The sequence below is a fragment of the Ranitomeya imitator genome, chromosome 5 (assembly GCF_032444005.1).
Source record: "Ranitomeya imitator isolate aRanImi1 chromosome 5, aRanImi1.pri, whole genome shotgun sequence".
NCBI classification, from domain to species: Eukaryota; Metazoa; Chordata; class Amphibia; order Anura; family Dendrobatidae; genus Ranitomeya; species Ranitomeya imitator.
In genome coordinates, this window is record NC_091286.1 from 708524168 (window position 1) to 708546569 (window position 22402).

General features: G+C 51.9%; 2 protein-coding genes across 4 annotated transcripts in view; both read right to left on the reverse strand.

The window, feature by feature from the left end:
• The window catches only part of GTF3C2 (general transcription factor IIIC subunit 2), a 159447-nt gene extending 154590 nt beyond the window's left edge, over nucleotides 1-4857 (reverse strand). For both annotated transcript variants that reach the window (XM_069728612.1, XM_069728611.1), the window contains exon 1: nucleotides 4746-4857. The gene's annotated coding sequence lies outside the window, so the exon portion shown is untranslated. The remainder of the gene's footprint in view (nucleotides 1-4745) is intronic.
• An 11314-nt stretch (nucleotides 4858-16171) lies between these two features.
• Nucleotides 16172-22402, reverse strand: part of EIF2B4 (eukaryotic translation initiation factor 2B subunit delta) — a 50187-nt gene continuing 43956 nt past the window's right edge. For both annotated transcript variants that reach the window (XM_069728613.1, XM_069728614.1), the window contains exons 12-13: nucleotides 17123-17303; nucleotides 16172-16418 (exon numbers count right to left, since the gene is read on the reverse strand). In XM_069728613.1, the coding sequence (XP_069584714.1) occupies nucleotides 16219-16418; nucleotides 17123-17303 (381 nt within the window). In that variant the 3' untranslated portion in view covers nucleotides 16172-16218. The remainder of the gene's footprint in view (nucleotides 16419-17122; nucleotides 17304-22402) is intronic.

Here is a 22402-nt window from a genome sequence, read left to right on the forward strand (position 1 = left end):
CCTCACACACACACGGTACCATACAGGTGTCCCCCGCAGCCTCACACACGGAACCATACAGGTGTCCCCCGCAGCCTCACACACACACGGAACCATACAGGTGTCCCCCGCAGCCTCACACACGGAACCATACAGGTGTCCCCCGCAGCCTCACACACGGAACCATACAGGTGTCCCCCGCAGCCTCACACACGGTACCATACAGGGGTCCCCCGCAGCCTCACACACACACGGTAACATACAGGTGTCCCTGCAGCCTCACACACGGAACCATACAGGTGTCCCCCGCAGCCTCACACACGGAACCATACAGGTGTCCCCCGCAGCCTCACACACACACTGTACCATACAGGTGTCCCCCGCAGCCTCACACACGGAACCATACAGGGGTCCCCCGCAGCCTCACACACACACACACGGAACCATACAGGTGTCCCCCGCAGCCTCACACACGGTACCATACAGGTGTCCCCCGCAGCCTCACACACGGTACCATACAGGGGTCCCCCGCAGCCTCACACACACACACACGGTACCATACAGGTGTCCCCTGCAGCCTCACACACACGGTACCATACAGGTGTCCCCCGCAGCCTCAAACACACACACGGAACCATACAGGTGTCCCCCGCAGCCTCACACACGGTACCATACAGGGGTCCCCCGCAGCCTCACACACACACGGTACTATACAGGTGTCCCCCGCAGCCTCACACACACACGGTACCATACAGGTGTCCCCCGCAGCCTCACACACGGTACCATACAGGTGTCCCCCGCAGCCAGCCACACACACACACACACACGGAACCATACAGGTGTCCCCCGCAGCCTCACACACGGTACCATACAGGTGTCCCCCGCAGCCACACACACACACACGGAACCATACAGGGGTCCCCCGCAGCCTCACACACACACGGTACCATACAGGTGTCCCCCGCAGCCTCACACACACACGGAACCATACAGGTGTCCCCCGCAGACACACACACACACACACACACACACACGGAACCATACAGGGGTCCCCCGCAGCCTCACACACACACGGTACCATACAGGTGTCCCCCGCAGCCTCACACACGGAACCATACAGGTGTCCCCCGCAGCCTCACACACACACGGAACCATACAGGTGTCCCCCGCAGCCTCACACACGGAACCATACAGGTGTCCCCCGCAGCCTCACACACGGAACCATACAGGTGTCCCCCGCAGCCTCACACACGGTACCATACAGGGGTCCCCCGCAGCCTCACACACACACGGTAACATACAGGTGTCCCTGCAGCCTCACACACGGAACCATACAGGTGTCCCCCGCAGCCTCACACACGGAACCATACAGGTGTCCCCCGCAGCCTCACACACGGAACCATACAGGTGTCCCCCGCAGCCTCACACACACACTGTACCATACAGGTGTCCCCCGCAGCCTCACACACGGTACCATACAGGTGTCCCCCGCAGCCTCACACACGGTACCATACAGGTGTCCCCCGCAGCCTCACACACACACAGTACCATACAGGTGTCCCCCGCAGCCTCAAACACACACACGGAACCATACAGGTGTCCCCCGCAGCCTCACACACGGTACCATACAGGTGTCCCCCGCAGCCTCACACACGGTACCATACAGGTGTCCCCCGCAGCCTCACACACACACAGTACCATACAGGTGTCCCCCGCAGCCTCAAACACACACACGGAACCATACAGGTGTCCCCCGCAGCCTCACACACGGTACCATACAGATGTCCCCCACAGCCTCACACACGGTACCATACAGGGGTCCCCCGCAGCCTCACACACACACACACGGTACCATACAGGTGTCCCCTGCAGCCTCACACACACGGTACCATACAGGTGTCCCCCGCAGCCTCAAACACACACACGGAACCATACAGGTGTCCCCCGCAGCCTCACACACGGTACCATACAGGGGTCCCCCGCAGCCTCACACACACACGGTACTATACAGGTGTCCCCCGCAGCCTCACACACACACGGTACCATACAGGTGTCCCCCGCAGCCTCACACACGGTACCATACAGGTGTCCCCCGCAGCCAGCCACACACACACACACACACACACGGAACCATACAGGTGTCCCCCGCAGCCTCACACACGGTACCATACAGGTGTCCCCCGCAGCCACACACACACACACGGAACCATACAGGGGTCCCCCGCAGCCTCACACACACACGGTACCATACAGGTGTCCCCCGCAGCCTCACACACACACGGAACCATACAGGTGTCCCCCGCAGACACACACACACACACACACACACACACGGAACCATACAGGGGTCCCCCGCAGCCTCACACACACACGGTACCATACAGGTGTCCCCCGCAGCCTCACACACGGAACCATACAGGTGTCCCCCGCAGCCTCACACACACACGGAACCATACAGGTGTCCCCCGCAGCCTCACACACGGAACCATACAGGTGTCCCCCGCAGCCTCACACACGGAACCATACAGGTGTCCCCCGCAGCCTCACACACGGTACCATACAGGGGTCCCCCGCAGCCTCACACACACACGGTAACATACAGGTGTCCCTGCAGCCTCACACACGGAACCATACAGGTGTCCCCCGCAGCCTCACACACGGAACCATACAGGTGTCCCCCGCAGCCTCACACACGGAACCATACAGGTGTCCCCCGCAGCCTCACACACACACTGTACCATACAGGTGTCCCCCGCAGCCTCACACACGGTACCATACAGGTGTCCCCCGCAGCCTCACACACGGTACCATACAGGTGTCCCCCGCAGCCTCACACACACACAGTACCATACAGGTGTCCCCCGCAGCCTCAAACACACACACGGAACCATACAGGTGTCCCCCGCAGCCTCACACACGGTACCATACAGGTGTCCCCCGCAGCCTCACACACGGTACCATACAGGTGTCCCCCGCAGCCTCACACACACACAGTACCATACAGGTGTCCCCCGCAGCCTCAAACACACACACGGAACCATACAGGTGTCCCCCGCAGCCTCACACACGGTACCATACAGATGTCCCCCACAGCCTCACACACGGTACCATACAGGGGTCCCCCGCAGCCTCACACACACACAGTACCATACAGGGGTCCCCCACAGCCTCACACACACACACACTGTACCATACAGGGGTCCCCCACAGCCTCACACACGGTACCATAGAGGGGTCCCCCACAGCCACACACACACACACACTGTACCATACAGGGGTCCCCCGCAGCCTCACACACACACTGTACCATACAGGTGTCCCCCGCAGCCTCACACACGGTACCATACAGGTGTCCCCCACAGCCTCACACACGGTACCATAGAGGGGTCCCCCACAGCCACACACACACACACACTGTACCATACAGGGGTCCCCCACAGCCTCACACACGGTACCATAGAGGGGTCCCCCACAGCCACACACACACACACACACTGTACCATACAGGGGTCCCCCGCAGCCTCACACACACACTGTACCATACAGGTGTCCCCCACAGCCTCACACACGGTACCATAGAGGGGTCCCCCACAGCCACACACACACACACACTGTACCATACAGGGGTCCCCCACAGCCTCACACACACACGGTACCATACAGGTGTCCCCCGCAGCCTCACACACGGTACCATACAGGTGTCCCCCGCAGCCTCACACACACACGGTACCATACAGAGGTCCCCCGCAGCCTCACACACACACGGTACCATACAGGGGTCCCCAACAGCCTCACACACACACATGGTACCATACAGGGGTCCCCAACAGCCTCACACACACGCACATACACGGAACCATACAGGGGTCCCCCGCAGCCTCACACACACACGGTACCATACAGGGGTCCCCAACAGCCTCACACGCACACTGTACCATACAGGAGTCCCCCGCAGCCTCACACACACACACACAGTACCATACAGGGGTCCCTCGCAGCCTCACACACACTGTACCATACAGGGGTCCCCCACAGCCTCACACACACACGGTACCATACAGGGGTCCCCCGCAGCCTCACACACACACGGTACCATACAGGGGTCCCCCGCAGCCTCACACACACTGTACCATACAGGGGTCCCCACAGCCTCACACACACACACTGTACCATACAGGGGTCCCCCACAGTCTCACACACACACACGGTACCATACAGGGGTCCCCCACAGCCACACACACACACACTGTACCGTACAGGGGTCCCCGCAGCCTCACACACGGTACCGTACAGGGGTCCCCCGCAGCCTCACACACACACACTGTACCGTACAGGGGTCCCCCGCAGCCTCACACACACACACAGGTCCCCCGCAGCCTCACACACACACACACTACCATACAGGGGTCCCCCGCAGCCTCACACACACACACACACACACACACACACAGTACCGTACAGGGGTCCCCCGCAGCCTCACACACACACACGGTACCATACAGGGGTCCCCGCAGCCTCACACACACACACAGGTCCCCCGCAGCCTCACACACACACGGTACCGTACAGGAGCCACGAACGGACACACACAGGGATGCCGGACACTACATGCACAGAATCAGCGCACGGGGAGGAGTTATATGAGCGACCAATCACGCTCCGGCTATTATTTCTCAGGAGTCAGTTTGATCATGAAAGCCTCCACGTGATTGGCTGTCAGTCCCGCTCGCACGGTTCTATACCATTTGAAGACACAGTTTCTGTACCGTTTATCAGCTGCCGCCGTCCACCGTGAGGCCCGGATCCGGGGCTAATTCTCTGTGTAACGTTTAAAGCCGGCGCCCGTGTGTCTGTGCGGGCGCGCTCCGGTGACGTCACGCCGACGACTAAGTGTTCTCGGTGTGAGTCTCTAGGAAAATGGCGCCCGGGAGCTGCAGCGGCCATGTTACCGGAGTCCTGACTACAGGAACATGGCGGCTCCGGCTGTGGAGCTGCTCACTGACGGCTGGTTGTTATTATTACCTGTGTTCTTATTGTTTCTACTTCTCTATGAAATCTGTGTGTAATGGGGCCGAGGATTTGGGTTTTCTGTACTGTTTTCGGAATGATGGCCGTGCTTGGTTTCTACGGAGTCCCCGCGCTTGGTTTCTGCAGACGCCTCGTGCTTGGTTTCTGTGGACCCCCCGCGCTTGGTTTCTGCTGACGCCTCCGTGCTTGGTTTCTGTGGACCCCCCGCGCTTGGTTTCTGCAGACGCCTCCGCGCTTGGTTTCTGCAGACGCCTCCGTGCTTGGTTTCTGTGGACCCTCCAGGCTTGGTTTCTGTGGACCCCCCGCGCTTGGTTTCTGCAGACGCCTCCATGCTTGGTTTCTGTGGACCCTCCGCGCTTGGTTTCTACGGAGTTCCCACACTTGGTTTCTGTGGACCCCCCGCGCTTGGTTTCTGCAGACGCCTCCGTGCTTTGTTTCTGTGGACCCTCCGGGCTTGGTTTCTACGGAGTTCCCACACTTGGTTTCTGTGGACCCTCGTGCTTGGTTTCTACAGCGTCCCCGCGCTTGGTTTCTATGGACTCTCCGCGCTTGGTTTCTGCTGACGCCTCCGTGCTTGGTTTCTGTGGACCCTCCGCGCTTGGTTTCTATGGACCCTCCGCGCTTGGTTTCTGCTGACGCCTCCGTGCTTGGTTTCTATGGACCCTCCGCGCTTGGTTTCTGCTGACGCCTCCGTGCTTGGTTTCTGTGGACCCCCCGCGCTTGGTTTCTGCAGACGCCTCCGTGCTTGGTTTCTGTGGACCCCCCGCGCTTGGTTTCTGCAGACGCCTCCGTGCTTGGTTTCTGTGGACCCTCCGGGCTTGGTTTCTATGGACCCTCCGCGCTTGGTTTCTGCTGACGCCTCCGTGCTTGGTTTCTGTGGACCCTCCGGGCTTGGTTTCTATGGACCCCCTGTGCTTGGTTTCTGCAGATGCCTCCGTGCTTGGTTTCTGCTGACGCCTCCGTGCTTGGTTTCTATGGACCCTCCGCGCTTGGTTTCTGCTGACGCCTCCGTGCTTGGTTTCTGTGGACCCTCCGGGCTTGGTTTCTATGGACCCTCCGCGCTTGGTTTCTGCTGACGCCTCCGTGCTTGGTTTCTGTGGACCCTCCGGGCTTGGTTTCTATGGACCCTCCGCGCTTGGTTTCTGCTGACGCCTCCGTGCTTGGTTTCTGTGGACCCTCCGGGCTTGGTTTCTATGGACCCCCCGCGCTTGGTTTCTGCTGACGCCTCCGTGCTTGGTTTCTGTGGACCCTCCGGGCTTGGTTTCTATGGACCCCCTGTGCTTGGTTTCTGCAGATGCCTCCGTGCTTGGTTTCTGTGGACCCTCCAGGCTTGGTTTCTATGGACCCTCCGTTCTTGGTTTCTGCTGACGCCTCCGTGCTTGGTTTCTGTGGACCCTCCGCGCTTGGTTTCTGCTGACACCTCCGTGCTTGGTTGGGAGAATCCACTTTGGATTGCAGGACATCTCCGTCCACTCCTGGAATGTGCGCACACACACGCACGCACACACACACACACACACACACACACACACACTTTCATCCCCTCAGGCCATAAAAAGCCATGCAGTCTTTATCTTTAATTAAAAAGCCAGGACCAAACCCTTTGAAGCTCTCAACACAATGGATGTGAATACTTTTCTGCCCAATGATGTCAGAAGTATTCTAGGAGTGATACCTTTATTGGCTAACCAGAAAATAATATGTTTGTAGCTTTCAGAGCACAGTGGCTCCTACTTCAGGCAAAATTACAAATAGATTAATAATAAGAAACAAGCACAACATTTAAAGAATAGTACAGAAGGACATTTGTTAGGGGGTGGGAAGTGTGAGGAGTCCATAGATAAGCCAAGGAAATCAAATTAAAATAAGTGAAAGCAGTCAGAGGGGAGCACAGAGGAATCTCGACCCAGGGAAGGGGAGATAAAAGGAGTTGTCGAGCACCACCGCAGTTCCAGCTGAATACCTCCAAGGGAGGATAAGAGCATGTGTCAAACAGAAATCAGTCCCGGGAGCGCTGAAGAAAACCCAGACAACATATGTAGTTTACCAAAACGCGTTTTGACGGTAAACACCGTCTTCTTCAGGTGGGAGTTTCACAAGGCAATCTTGCCTTGTGCAGGCGTGTACTATGGAGGACAGAGAATGAACTTCAATTCAATATTGCAGCCAGCGGGTAAGGAAAGGGTGAATCAAACACCCGAAAACCCCGCCCCTATGGCTGAAGATTGCTCCCTCCAAATTCAGGTGACAGAGTCCCTTTAAATCTGTCATACTGTGTCCAGGTCCAGAGAAATGTTTTCCCACCGGTGCGTCCACTTCATTCCTGATTGTGTCCGTGTAGGTTCATCCTAGTTTGTAGTCTTTGCATAGTTTCCCCAATATAGAGACTTCCAGGGCACCTCGTACATTGTATCATGTACACCACGTTGGAGGATGTACAAGAAAAGGAGCCCATGACCTTAGGCTATGCTCACACTTTGCGGATTCCACTGCGGAATTTTCCGCAGCGGAATTCCAAAATCCGCAGTGAAAACCCGTCGCGGTTTTTACTGCGGATTAATCGCGGTTTTTACTGCGGTTTCTTATGCAGATTTTCATCAGCATTTTCCTATTGGAGCAGGTGAAAATCCGCAGTAAAGAAGTGACATGCTGCGGAATGTAATCCGCTGCGTTTCCGCGCGTTTTTTTCCGCAGCATGTGCACAGCGTTTTTTGTTTCCCATAGGTTTACATTGTACTGTAAACTCATGGGAAACTGCTGCGGATCCGCAGCGGTCGGATCCGCAGCAAAATCCGCAAAGTGTGAACATAGCCTTATAGTCCTGATTTGGGTTTGGTACACGGACTATATCTGTTGGTAATATGCGGGGACACGTTTTTAATTTTTTATTGTTACAGGGGAATGTGCCGGTCACTGATGGTGATGAGGACACTTCTAACAAGGAGATTCCTTAAGTTAGGGGGCTGTTTATAGGAGAGAAGTGGTAGTTCTGGGACTAGGTCTTTCAATTTGTGATCTCTATGGAATATGGGTTGGAGATCAGCACCGATTTTCCTTAGGATGCTCATGTGGGGGTTGTATGTGGAGGTGCCCTGTTGTTATCCTCTCTCAGTCTGTAATCCAGGAGGCTGTTTCTTGGGATCCTTGTAGCCCTGTGGATCTGCTCATCTATTACCAGTGGATGGGATCCTTGTTGTAGGAATGTGTTCCTCAGTGATGGCAGCTGTAGTTCCCTGTCTTTGCTGTCTGAACAGATCCGAATATACCTCAGAGCTTGACTGTAGATGATGGATTTTTTTGTGTCTTGGATGAAAGCTGTTCCATCTGAGATAAGCCGGACGTCCGGTGGGCTTGTGGTAAATGGATGTCTGTATGGCATTGTCCTTGATGTATATGGTCATGTCCGGAAAATGTATTTGGGTCTTTGATAAGTTGAGGGAGAGCTTGATGGTTGGGTGGAACTTGTTGAAGTTATTGTGGAAGGTGAGTAGATCATCTTTTGAGCCTTTCCATATTATTAGCAGATCATCAATGTAGTGGAAGTATGCAAAAGGTTTAACAGAACAAGATGACAAAAATTCTTCCTCTAGTTTCGCCATAAATAAGTTAGCATATTGTGGGGACATTTTGCTTCCCATGGCGCTGCCCATACACTGTTGGTATAAATTGTTCCCAAAACTAGTTGTGATGGAGCACATCAACCAATAGTTGGTGAGGCGCACACCCAGCTACAGTGGGGCAAAAAAGTATTTAGTCAGTCAGCAATAGTGCAAGTTCCACCACTTAAAAAGATGAGAGGCGTCTGTAATTTACATCATAGGTAGACCTCAACTATGGGAGACAAACTGAGAAAAAAAAAATCCAGAAAATCACATTGTCTGTTTTTTTAACAATTTATTTGCATATTATTGTGGAAAATAAGTATTTGGTCAGAAACAAACAATCAAGATTTCTGGCTCTCACAGACCTGTAACTTCTTCTTTAAGAGTCTCCTCTTTCCTCCACTCATTACCTTTAGTAATGGCACCTGTTTAAACTTGTTATCTGTATAAAAAGACACCTGTGCACACCCTCAAACAGTCTGACTCCAAACTCCACTATGGTGAAGACCAAAGAGCTGTCAAAGGACACCAGAAACAAAATTGCAGCCCTGCACCAGGCTGGGAAGACCGAATCTGCAATAGCCAACCAGCTTGGAGTGAAGAAATCAACAGTGGGAGCAATAATTAGAAAATGGAAGACATACAAGACCACTGATAATCTCCCTCGATCTGGGGCTCCACGCAAAATCCCACCCCGTGGGGTCAGAATGATCACAAGAACGGTGAGCAAAAATCCCAGAACCACGCGGGGGGACCTAGTGAATGAACTGCAGAGAGCTGGGACCAATGTAACAAGGCCTACCATAAGTAACACACTACGCCACCATGGACTCAGATCCTGCAGTGCCAGACGTGTCCCACTGCTTAAGCCAGTACATGTCCGGGCCCGTCTGAAGTTTGCTAGAGAGCATTTGGATGATCCAGAGGAGTTTTGGGAGAATGTCCTATGGTCTGATGAAACCAAACTGGAACTGTTTGGCAGAAACACAACTTGTCGTGTTTGGAGGAAAAAGAATACTGAGTTGCATCCATCAAACACTATACCTACTGTAAAGCATGGTGGTGGAAACATCATGCTTTGGGGCTGTTTCTCTGCAAAGGGGCCAGGACGACTGATCCGGGTACATGAAAGAATGAATGGGGCCATGTATCGTGAGATTTTGAGTGCAAACCTCCTTCCATCAGCAAGGGCATTGAAGATGAAACGTGGCTGGGTCTTTCAACATGACAATGATCCAAAGCACACCGCCAGGGCAATGAAGGAGTGGCTTCGTAAGAAGCATTTCAAGGTCCTGGAGTGGCCTAGCCAGTCTCCAGATCTCAACCCTATAGAAAACCTTTAGAGGGAGTTGAAAGTCCGTGTTGCCAAGCGAAAAGCCAAAAACATCACTGCTTTGGAGGAGATCTGCATGGAGGAATGGGCCAACATACCAACAACAGTGTGTGGCAACCTTGTGAAGACTTACAGAAAACGTTTGACCTCTGTCATTGCCAACAAAGGATATATTACAAAGTATTGAGATGAAATTTTGTTTCTGACCAAATACTTATTTTCCACCATAATATGCAAATAAAATGTTAAAAAAACAGACAATGTGATTTTCTGGATTTTTTTTTCTCAGTTTGTCTCCCATAGTTGAGGTCTACCTATGATGTAAATTACAGACGCCTCTCATCTTTTTAAGTGGTGGAACTTGCACTATTGCTAACTGCCTAAATACTTTTTTGCCCCACTGTATATCCAGGACACCACGGATATTCTTTGCAGATTGTCAGTGCTGGGCCCACTTCCAGAGAACACGCAACTAGCCACCATGGATGTAGAGTATCTCTATTCCAACATTCCTCATGATGATGATGGAATTGCAGCATGTAAATATTTCCTTCAAAAGAACGATATAGCCACAGAACCAACACTGCAATTTATGAGGTTTGTGCTACATCACAACTATTTTTCTTTTGGGAACAATTTATACCAAAAGTTGGCTGTACATTCTTCAGCCAATGGGGCTGCTTGCTCTGGAGTGTCGGGCTTCTGGTCGGCTACCCACTCTCGAATTTCTGGGGCCATGTTCTCCATAAGTTGTTTAAGCACAATCACGTAGGGCAGCAGTGAAGTGGGCAGCCCTACAGCCGAGCCAACGGTTGCAGTGTCTCCAAAGTTGACTGCCAAATGCTACATCATAACATAAGTGAAAGCAGTCAGAGGGGAGCGCAGAGGAATTGACCCAGGGAACTGGAGATGAAAGGGAGTTGTCGAGCACCACCGCAGCTCCAGTTGAATACCTCCAAAGGAGGATAAGAATGTGTGTCAAACAGAAATCAGTCCCAGGAGCGCTGAAGGAAACTCAGACAACATATGTCGTTTGCCACAACGCGTTTCAACGATAAACACCATCTTCTTCAGGTGGGAGTACACCTGAAGAAGACGGTGTTTACCGTTGAAACGCGTTGTGGCAAACGACATATGTTGTCTGAGTTTCCTTCAGCGCTCCTGAGACTGATTTCTGTTTGACACAAATGCTACATCGTAAACCCCCTGGGAGACAATGTACGGAACTTGGTGCAATATCTCTCGGGGGTGGTGGTAAAAAGTGCCAGCAGGGTATCCTTAATAGTTCCATAGTCCAGGCAGTATTGAAGCCCAAGTGACCGTGCAAGCATCCCGTGCCCGACCAGTCAAACTAGTCCACAGGTATTTAGTCCAATCAGCTATGGGCACCTGATGCATTATCATCAGAGTTTCAAAATCTTGCAGATGTTCTTCAACCTCTGTGTTGGACTCATTAAACACTGTCACATCTCTGTAGTGAAGATGATTTCCTTGGTGGGCCATCACGGAGGTAGGGTCCGGCGTTAGTGGTAGGGGTAATGGAACTCTCAAAACTGATTCAATAACACAAGCCCTCTCCTCACTTTAAGTCTCTGGGTCCCAATGCAATCAACAATTCCTGGTTTCGGGCTGCTGGTGAATGGGTATTAGATTCCAGACTACCAATGGATTCTGGATTTGGCAAGCAGCTTAATTCCTCTGGGTCAACTTCAGCAGAGTTTTCATCATCTTCCACAATGTTCTGGGCATCCCAACTAACATTCTTTGGTCAAATCTGACCGAGTGTCCGTGGTCCGGTATTCAAACCATCAAAGCTGTCACAGCTCCTATAGTTGTTTCTTGTTGCGGCTATACATCCACTTTAGTCCTCTTCCCAAGGCGGAGTTGGTGGGGGTTCAACACGGTGGCTTGGCCATGAAAAGATTTGCAAACTGTGGGGCCATTTTACTTCCCATTGCTGTGCCAGTCTCCTGTAGATAGATCTTCTTGTCAAACTCAAATTTGACACGCTCACTGACAGAATGAATGTGTCACACGAATTTATGTCTTTTTACATCAACTAAGGAACTTGCCCCTCAGACCAAGAAGGGTCATCACAACAGAGACCATAATCACAGGACAATACAACAATCCTTATCTAAGAATTGGCCCAATATTTATGGACGTAACTGTTTATCTGGTAATTCTGCTTCATGTCACCTGGCTTATCCATGGTTTTTTTTTCCCCTTTTTTTTCTTCTATACTACCCTGTTTCCCCGAAAGTAGGACCCCCCCGAAAGTAAGACAGGGTGGGGGTTTCGGGGGGGTCCTCCAATGTAAGGCCTCCCCCGAATGTAAGGCAGGGTTGGGGGGGCCGCTGTGAAATGTAAGGCCCTTACCTTTGGGCCGCCGCTGTCCCCCATTGGGTCCCCAGGCTCCAGAGGTGTCCTCAGGTGCAGCTGGGCGGGTCCAGCGCTCATGGGGTTAACTCGCCGTGTTAACCCCGCAATCCGCCCAGCTCAACAGCTCATTGGCCGCCCCTGCTCCCCACGTCACCGCCGGCCCCCGGCTCGAGCGCTGATTGGCCAATCAGCTCGAGTGCTGATTGGCCCAGCAGCTCGGGCTGTAATTGGCCGCCCCAGCCTCACGTCACCGCTGTTTCCCTGCTGATTGGCACAGCGTTCCCTGCAGCACAGGCCTTCCGCACCCACAGCCGCACAGCAGAGAAAAACGTCCAGCATTTAAAAACCAAGTAGGGAAACATGTACTGTATAGGGTATGGGGCTGTGTGCAGTGGGATACGGCACTGTTATGGTATGCAGGCAGAGGGTATACGGCAATTACCGTACAGTACCGTACCGTAGTGTGTTACTGTTACCGTACTTTGATTTGTTATCTGCTTTCCAGTTGAACGGTGTAACATTAAGTACTGTACTGAATTTGAAAATTGTCATTTTTTTTTCCGGCTAATGTAAGACCTCCCCCGAAAGTAAGACAGGGTGGGACTTTTTGGGGTAAAATTAATGTAAGACAGGGTCTTACTTTCGGGGAAACACGGTATGTTGTGCATAAATATGTGATTCTTCAGAATGTCTTTGCCTGATGAAGAGACGTATGTAGTCTCGAAAGCTGCAATTTGTTACCATCTTTTCAGTTAGCCATTAAAAGGTATCAACCACTGAGGACTCTCAATTCTAAATATTTTTCTATCCACTGGCTAACACGGTACCAAGATATATTTCTTTCCTGTAATAAACTATGTAAGATTCACTTTTTGTATTGAGGAAATGAAATAAATTCACTTTTTAATATTCTAATGTTGTGATATGCACCTGAGTATATATATATCACACACAGTTATGGCCAGAAACGTTGGCACCCTTGAAAATGTTCAGTGGGATGAGCCCAGGCCAGTGCGGTCTTTTTAAAGACAGCCAGGCCAGCGGATGAGCACTCACTGACCCCCGTGTCTCCACACTTGGCGGCAGCAGTGGGATACTACTCCGCTCAGCTGATCAGTGGGAGCTGATGGGGCTGGTGTGCGCAGACCATAGGTGAGGCATACACAGTAGGCTGCTGAAGCCATCATGTCCAAACCCCCCCTCGTCCTTGAAATAAGGAGAGGAGTAGATATACAGCCTCAACGGGAAACTGCACCTACATGACCTGTGCCAGCTTTGATGGATCAAATACTGAGCCACCAACACTGTCAGATTTGATCCAGGAATTGGTCCTTTGGGATGCCTAGAAGGTCGTCGAGAACGATAAGGTTGACCAAGAGGAATTGAACTGTATGTCAAATCAAGGAAACAGTGTAAGTCTGGAATCAAATACCCAGTCCCAAGCAGCCCGGATCCAGGAGTTGTTGGCACTGTGACCTGAAGCCACAAACTGGGAGAGGGCTTGTGCTATGGAATTAGTTTTGGGAGTTCTAGTTCCACATCTGACGGTCTGGACACCTACCACCCTGATGGTCCACCACAAAGGAAATCTCTGCTACAAAGACGTGCCAGTATTTAATGAGTGCAACAGAGAGGTTGATGAACGTCTGTATAGCTTTCAGACCCTGAGGCACCAGGAACCCACAGGTGATTGGACCAAATACCTGTGAACTAGTTTGACTTTTCAGGAACAGGATGCAGTCTGGTTTCTTGGGCCTCTGGACTGCCTGGATTATTAAGGACACCCTGTTGGCTATTTTTACCATCACCCCCGAGAGACATCTCACCAAGTTCCAGTTTTTCTCCTCAGGGGGCCTCCTATGTAGAATTTGGCAGGCAACTCCAACAGCACAGCAACCGCTGGCTCGATGGTAGGGCTACCCACCCCACTGCTGCCCTCCGGGAGGTGACTGACCAACTTATGGAAAAGACGGCCCCAGAGATACAAGAGTGGGTAGCCGGCGGGAAATCAGACACCCCCATAACAAGCTGGGTTTGACTCCTTACGAGAGATATATCCATACCATTTAAGATTCAGTTACTAATACTCCCAGGAGGAAAACCATTCTCCCTATACTTTCGTGTAGACCCCAGACTCCAGTTACCCGAGACCTTTTTTTATCAGTTATCTTGCCTTTACATATCGAGTACTTGTTATTGCTCTTTGTAATTTTGATTATGATGTAAAAGATACATTTACCTTTACAGACTGGTTGCTCCATGTTTCTCAGCATTTTGTCTCTTGTCTGGAGTGACCTGTCGATAGGCCTCTAGAATCACCATGTAGTGATGGTTTATGTTCTGCTAATATTGTTCCAACCAATACAAACTATTAATGAAGTGTTTAAGGAAACAATACAGGGTTTCCTAATCATTGTAAGAATATTAATGTACCCATTGTGCATTAGTATTCAGCCCCCTGTAGTGTGATCTTCCTAAATAAAATCCTGAGTGACCAATCGCCCCCAGACATAACATAATTAGCACATTACATCCCCCCGGGTGTGATTCCTTCGCAGTATAACTACATATGTTCTGTGAAGACCTCAGGAGGTTTGTGTGAGAACATGGGGATCAAACAAAATCATGACACCAAGGAGCTCACCAGACAGGTCAGGGATAAAGTTGTGGAGAAGAGGAAAGCAGGGATAGGTTATAACAAAATAGCCAAAGCTCTGAACATCTCACGGAGCATCAATCCATCATCCAAAACCGGAAGGAGACTGGCACAACTGCAAACCTCCCAAGACATGGCCGACCTCCTAACCTGCCATCCCGACAAGGAGAGCACTGATTAGAGAGCAGCCGAGAGGCCGATGGTCACTGGAGGAGCTATAGAGAGAGGTGGGGGGAAATATGTTCACAGGACAATCAGTGGTATAATCCATAAATTTGGACTTTATGAAAGAGGGGCAAGAATAGACATTTTTGAAAGCCATCAGAAGTCCTGTTAGCAGAAAGCCATGTCGGGAACACAGCGAGCATGTGGAAGAATGTGCTATGGTCAGATGACACCAAATGAGAACTTTTGGGGCTAAATACAAAACACAGTGTGGCAGAAAACTAACACTGCACATCACAGTGAAAACATCATCCCCATCATCACACATGATGGCAGCATCACACTGTGGGGAGGCTTTTCTTCAGCAGGGGCAGGGAAGCCGCTCAGAGGTGATAGGAAGATGGATGGAGATAAACAGGTCAGTCCTGGAGGAAAACCTGTTAGAGGCTGCATAAGATGTGAGAACTGGAGTGTAGGTTCACCTTCCAGCAGGACAACAACCCTCAACATCCTGCCCAAGCTACAATGGAGGGTTTAGAACAGAGCATATTCCTGTGTGTGAACATCGCAGTCACCGTCCAGACCGAAATCCAGAGAATCTGTGACAAAGCGTGAAAATTACTAATCACAGATGTCTCCACCCAATGTCACTGAGCGAGAGTGCAAAGAAGAAGGGGCAAAATGTCACCTCTACATGTGCAAAGCTGGAGAGACAGACCCCAAAGACTACAGCAGTAACTGCACAGAAAGGTGGTCCTACAAAGTACTGATTCGGGGGATGAACACTAAACCACAGCACAATTGTCAGATTTATATTTTTTAGTAACTGTATAATTTCCTGTACACGGCACAAATCCTAGTTACTTTGTGTTGGAATCACATAAAATACCAATGAAGTGTGTTAGTGACTAGAAGTGTGGGGCTCCTCCACGTGTGAGAAGAGTCCGTCCCTCACCAGGACCGTGCTGTACACTGGATACACGGCTCTGTGGGCTCAAATATACCAATGAGAAACATTATACCCCATAACAGAGCAGACACAGGTTTATTAATACAGGAGCGAAGGGTCTCCACTACTGCTCCCCACTCTTCACCCGAAGCACCACCGGAACAGATGTGCAGGGGATCATGCCCAGGTCAGTGATCACCAGATCCACCAGGTCAGGAGGCGTCACGTCATACACCAGGTTCAGCAGCCGCAGTAACGTGTTCTTATCCCAGTCTTTCAATGGACATCTGCCCTTCCGGGTCACAATTAGATCATCAGGGTCATCTGCCAGGAGAACAAGAGAAGGTAGAAGAGGATCACCCTGCGCAGCACGGAGGCGGCAGGAGCAGGATCACCCCGGGCAGCGCGGCGGGAGCAGGATCACCCCGGGCAGCACTGAGGCCGTGGGAGCAGGATCACCCCGGACAGCGCAGCATCACCCCGGGCAGCGCGGCGGTGGGAGCAGGATCACCCCGGGCAGCACTGAGGCGGCGGTGGGAGCAGGATCACCCCGGGCAGCACGGAGGCGGCGGTGGGAGCAGGATCACCCCGGGCAGCACGGAGGCGGCGGTGGGAGCAGGATCACCCCGGGCAGCACGGAGGCGGCGGTGGGAGCAGGATCACCCCGGGCAGCACTGAGGCGGCGGTGGGAGCAGGATCACCCCGGGCAGCACTGAGGCGGCGGTGGGAGCAGGATCACCCCGGGCAGCACTGAGGCGGCGGGAGCAGGATCACCCTGGGTAGCACGGAAGCGGCAGGATCACCCCGGGCAGAACGGAGGCGGCGAGAGCAGGATCATCCCGGGCAGCGCGGCGGGAGCAGGACCATCCCGGGGTACGCGGTTGGGAGCAGGACCACCCTGGGCAGTGCGGCGGGAGCAAGATCACCCCAGGAAGCGCACTCAAGCTTGTGACTCCACTGACGACATGGATATGACAGCAGTAGCGCCCCCGCTGGGAGAGGGGCAGGATCTTAACTGCTTTACTCACCTAGCTCATTGGAAACGAAGGAGTCGGTCTGGACCTTCTCGCAGAACTTGTAGGTCTCGCAGCACACCAGCACTGGCACGTTGTGAGCCTTCGCTATCAGCGCAATCTGAGAGGTGCCCACCCGGGACATTACATATCCGTTCGCCAGCAGTGCGTGCGCCCCCAGGAACACCTTAGATACCTGAGGGTAGAGCAGAACAGAATGTCACAATCAGGGCCCTGACAACGGTCACGTGACCCTGCGATAACACAACAGAAATAAAACCTGCACTCTCCTCATCCGCAAGAAACAAAAAAAAAACTAACCCACACCTCAGAAAAATCTAAGAGCTTACAAAGTGCTGCCGAGGATGCGAAGGAGAAGTTCGCTCATTAAAAACCGTTGTAATGTATTGAGCTCGGTGTCCAGCTCCTCCACCAGCTTCATACAGTGATGGCTGCCCCATATATACCATCCAGTGATGGCTGCCCCATATATACCATCCGGTGATGGCTGCCCCATATATACCATCCGGTGATGGCTGCCCCATATATACCATCCGGTGATACCTGCCCCATATATACCATCCGGTGATGGCTGCCCCATATATACCATCCGGTGATGGCTGCCCCATATATACCATCCGGTGATACCTGCCCCATATATACCATCCGGTGATACCTGCCCCATATATACCATCCAGTGATGGCTGCCCCATATATACCATCCGGTGATACCTGCCCCATATATACCATCCAGTGATGGCTGCCCCATATATACCATCCGGTGATACCTGCCCCATATATACCATCCAGTGATGGCTGCCCCATATATACCATCCAGTGATGGCTGCCCCATATATACGATCCGGTGATACCTGCCCCATATATACCATCCGGTGACACCTGCCCCATATACACCATCCGGTGACACCTGCCCCATATATACGATCCGGTGATACCTGCCCCATATATACCATCCGGTGATGGCTGCCCCATATATACCATCCAGTGATACTTGCCCCATATATACCATCCGGTGATGGCTGCCCCATATATACGATCCGGTGATACCTGCCCCATATATACCATCCGGTGACACCTGCCCCATATATACCATCCGGTGACACCTGCCCCATATATACGATCCGGTGATACCTGCCCCATATATACCATCCGGTGATGGCTGCCCCATATATACCATCCAGTGATACTTGCCCCATATATACCATCCGGTGATGGCTGCCCCATATATACGATCCGGTGATACCTGCCCCATATATACCATCCGGTGACACCTGCCCCATATATACGATCCGGTGATACCTGCCCCATATATACCATCCGGTGATGGCTGCCCCATATATACCATCCAGTGATACTTGCCCCATATATACCATCCGGTGATGGCTGCCCCATATATACCATCCGGTGATGGCTGCCCCATATATACCATCCGGTGATACCTGCCCCATATATACCATCCGGTGATACCTGCCCCATATATACCATCCGGTGATACCTGCCCCATATATACCATCCGGTGATACCTGCCCCATATATACCATCCAGTGACGGCTGCCCCATATATACCATCCGGTGACACCTGCCCCATATATACCATCCGGTGACACCTGCCCCATATATACCATCCGGTGACACCTGCCCCATATATACCATCCGGTGACGGCTGCCCCATATATACCATCCGGTGACGGCTGCCCCATATATACCATCCGGTGATACCTGCCCCATATATACCATCCAGTGACACCTGCCCCATATATACCATCCGGTGATACCTGCCCCATATATACCATCCGGTGATACCTGCCCCATATATACGATCCAGTGATACCTGCCCCATATATACCATCCGGTGACGGCTGCCCCATATATACCATCCGGTGATACCTGCCCCATATATACCATCCGGTGATACCTGCCCCATATATACCATCCAGTGACGGCTGCCCCATATATACCATCCAGTGATACCTGCCCCATATATACCATCCGGTGATACCTGCCCCATATATACCCATCCGGTGATACCTGCCCCATATATACCCATCCGGTGATACCTGCCCCATATATACCATCCGGTGACACCTGCCCCATATATACCATCCGGTGACACCTGCCCCATATATACCATCCGGTGACACCTGCCCCATATATACCATCCGGTGATACCTGCCCCATATATACCATCCGGTGACACCTGCCCCATATATACCATCCGGTGACACCTGCCCCATATATACCATCCGGTGATACCTGCCCCATATATACCATCCGGTGACACCTGCCCCATATATACCATCCGGTGACACCTGCCCCATATATACCATCCGGTGATACCTGCCCCATATATACCATCCGGTGACACCTGCCCCATATATACCATCCGGTGACGGCTACCCCATATATACCATCCGGTGATACCTGCCCCATATATACCATCCGGTGATACCTGCCCCATATATACCATCCAGTGACACCTGCCCCATATATACGATCCAGTGATACCTGCCCCATATATACCATCCAGTGACACCTGCCCCATATATACCATCCGGTGACACCTGCCCCATATATACCATCCGGTGATACCTGCCCCATATATACCATCCAGTGATACCTGCCCCATATATACCATCCGGTGACACCTGCCCCATATATACCATCCGGTGACACCTGCCCCATATATACCATCCGGTGACATCACACCAGTGATCGGCTGCACTCACAAATCACATGCATTCCCCGTATACACCACTACTGCGCCTATTGGAGGGCACATTTCCTTATATGAATACACAACTATAGTATATACAAGTGGAAAGTGTGTTTGTTTCTAGTCTGCAATATTACTGAGAAATAAAACACATAATATCTAGTGATGAGCGATTATACTCGTTGCTCGGGTTTTCCTGACACGCTCGGGTGTCCTCCGAGTATTATTTAGTGCTCGGAGATTTAGTTTTCATCGCCTCCGCTGAATGATTTACAGCTACTAGACAGCTTGTGGGGATTCCCTAGCAACCAGGCAACCCCCACATATACTCAGCCTGGCTAGTAGCTGTAAATCATTCAGCTGTGGCGATGAAAAATCTCCGAGCAGTCAAATACTCGGAGGTCACCCGAGCGTGCTCAGGAAATCTCGAGTAACGAGTACACTCGCTCATCACTAATATCCTTATAACTACAGATCATGCAGAACAATGATTATACAAAACAAACACTAAAACCCAACAGATCCTTCCTGACTAGTGGGGGGGCAGTTCCATCTAGGAGGGAGACTCCATTTTGGATTTATTAATTCAGGTCCAATATATTGTCCCGAGATCTCCTTCTGCTCCTGGAACTGTGGCCCCACACATGGGATAAGCACACTTTCCCAAGGAACAGGAACATGCCATATGGCCAGAGAATTAGAGGCCACGTGTTAATTAAAGGCGAGGAGGAACAGAGCTCGGACCCCCTGATGTCCTTTGTGTAAGACATCATCAATCAGCCATCAATGGAAGGTGCAGACAGTTGGCCACCGACACCTAGAGATGAATTACGAGAGAACCGTACATCTCAGGGTCAAGTCCAATATACCACCAGAACCCTGGGAGCCCTCCGCACACACCTGGGTCTCATTTTTCTAAATGTCCCATATACCGAGCTATCGAGACTGGCTCTACAGAACCTCTTAGCCGACCAAAGTTTGGACTCTCTATATCGGTCCAGCCCCAACGAACCCGTTGAGACGTCAGTCGTCCCGTTTGGACCTCCCCCTGAGAAGTTATGACTCATCCTAGATATTGAGAACTATTTCAGCTAGGAGGTCAAGGGAGGAGAACTCAGTCCAACCCAGCGGGGCGGTGGCAAATATTAGAGATGAGCCAAGGGTTAAAAGCTAGCTACACACCTTCAGCCAGTGTCATTGTTCTGCCGTGGAACCACGTCACGTCAAGTGTGGAGATGGACCAGAAACTAAGAAAGTGCCCGATTGTTTCCTGAGCAGATATAAGCTCGTTAACGGACCGGGCTCATATCTAACAAGGAACCGGTGGCAGCATACCGTTCTGGTGTTACTGGGGGATCGTGGCAGTGACGGACCGGAGGTTTATACATATATTCCCAGCCTGGGACTGGTGATATATATACCGCAATCACTATGTGACGGCAGCCACTCCGGCGACTACTTATCCTAGGTGCAGTTCCCTGACTGACCTGAGGGTAATGGGGGCACCATAGAGCTGCGACTGTGTAAGCTCCGTCACAGATTGGTGACGCACTCGTTGCCTCACACCATCATTCAGACCCTGGTATCCAACAGATCCTCACTGCCATTGGCACAGTAGTGGTGTATACGGGGAATCCATGTGATTTGTGAGCACAGCCGATCACTGATGTGATATCACCGGATGGTATATATGGGTAGCCGTCACTGGATGGTATATATGGGGCAGCCATCACTGGATGGTATATATGGGGCAGCCATCACTGGATGGTATATATAATGCAGCCATCACTGGATGGTATATATGGGGCAGCCGTCACCGGATGGTATATATGGGGCAGCCATCGCTGGATGGTATATATGGGGCAGCCGTCACTGGATGGTATATATAATGCAGCCATCACTGGATGGTATATATGGGGCAGCCGTCACTGGATGGTATATATAATGCAGCCATCACTGGATGGTATATATGGGGCAGCCGTCACTGGATGGTATATATGGGGCAGCCATCGCTGGATGGTATATATGGGGCAGCCGTCGCTGGATGGTATATATGGGGCAGCCGTCACCGGATGGTATATATGGGGCAGCCATCACCGGATGGTATATATGGGGCAGCCATCACTGGATGGTATATATAAGGCAGCCGTCACTAGGTGGTATATATGGGGCAGCCGTCACTGGATGGTATATATGGGGCAGCCATCGCTGGATGGGATGGTATATATGGGGCAGCCGTCACTGGATGGTATATATGGGGCAGCCGTCACCGGATGGTATATATGGGGCAGCCATCGCTGGATGGTATATATAAGGCAGCCGTCACTGGATGGTATATATGGGGCAGCCATCACTGGATGGTATATATGGGGCAGCCATCGCTGGATGGTATATATGGGGCAGCCGTCACCGGATGGTATATATGGGGCAGGTATCGCTGGATGGTATATATGGGGCAGGTATCGCTGGATGGTATATATGGGGCAGCCGTCGCTGGATGGTATATATGGGGCAGCCGTCGCCGGATGGTATATATGGGGCAGCCGTCACTGGATGGTATA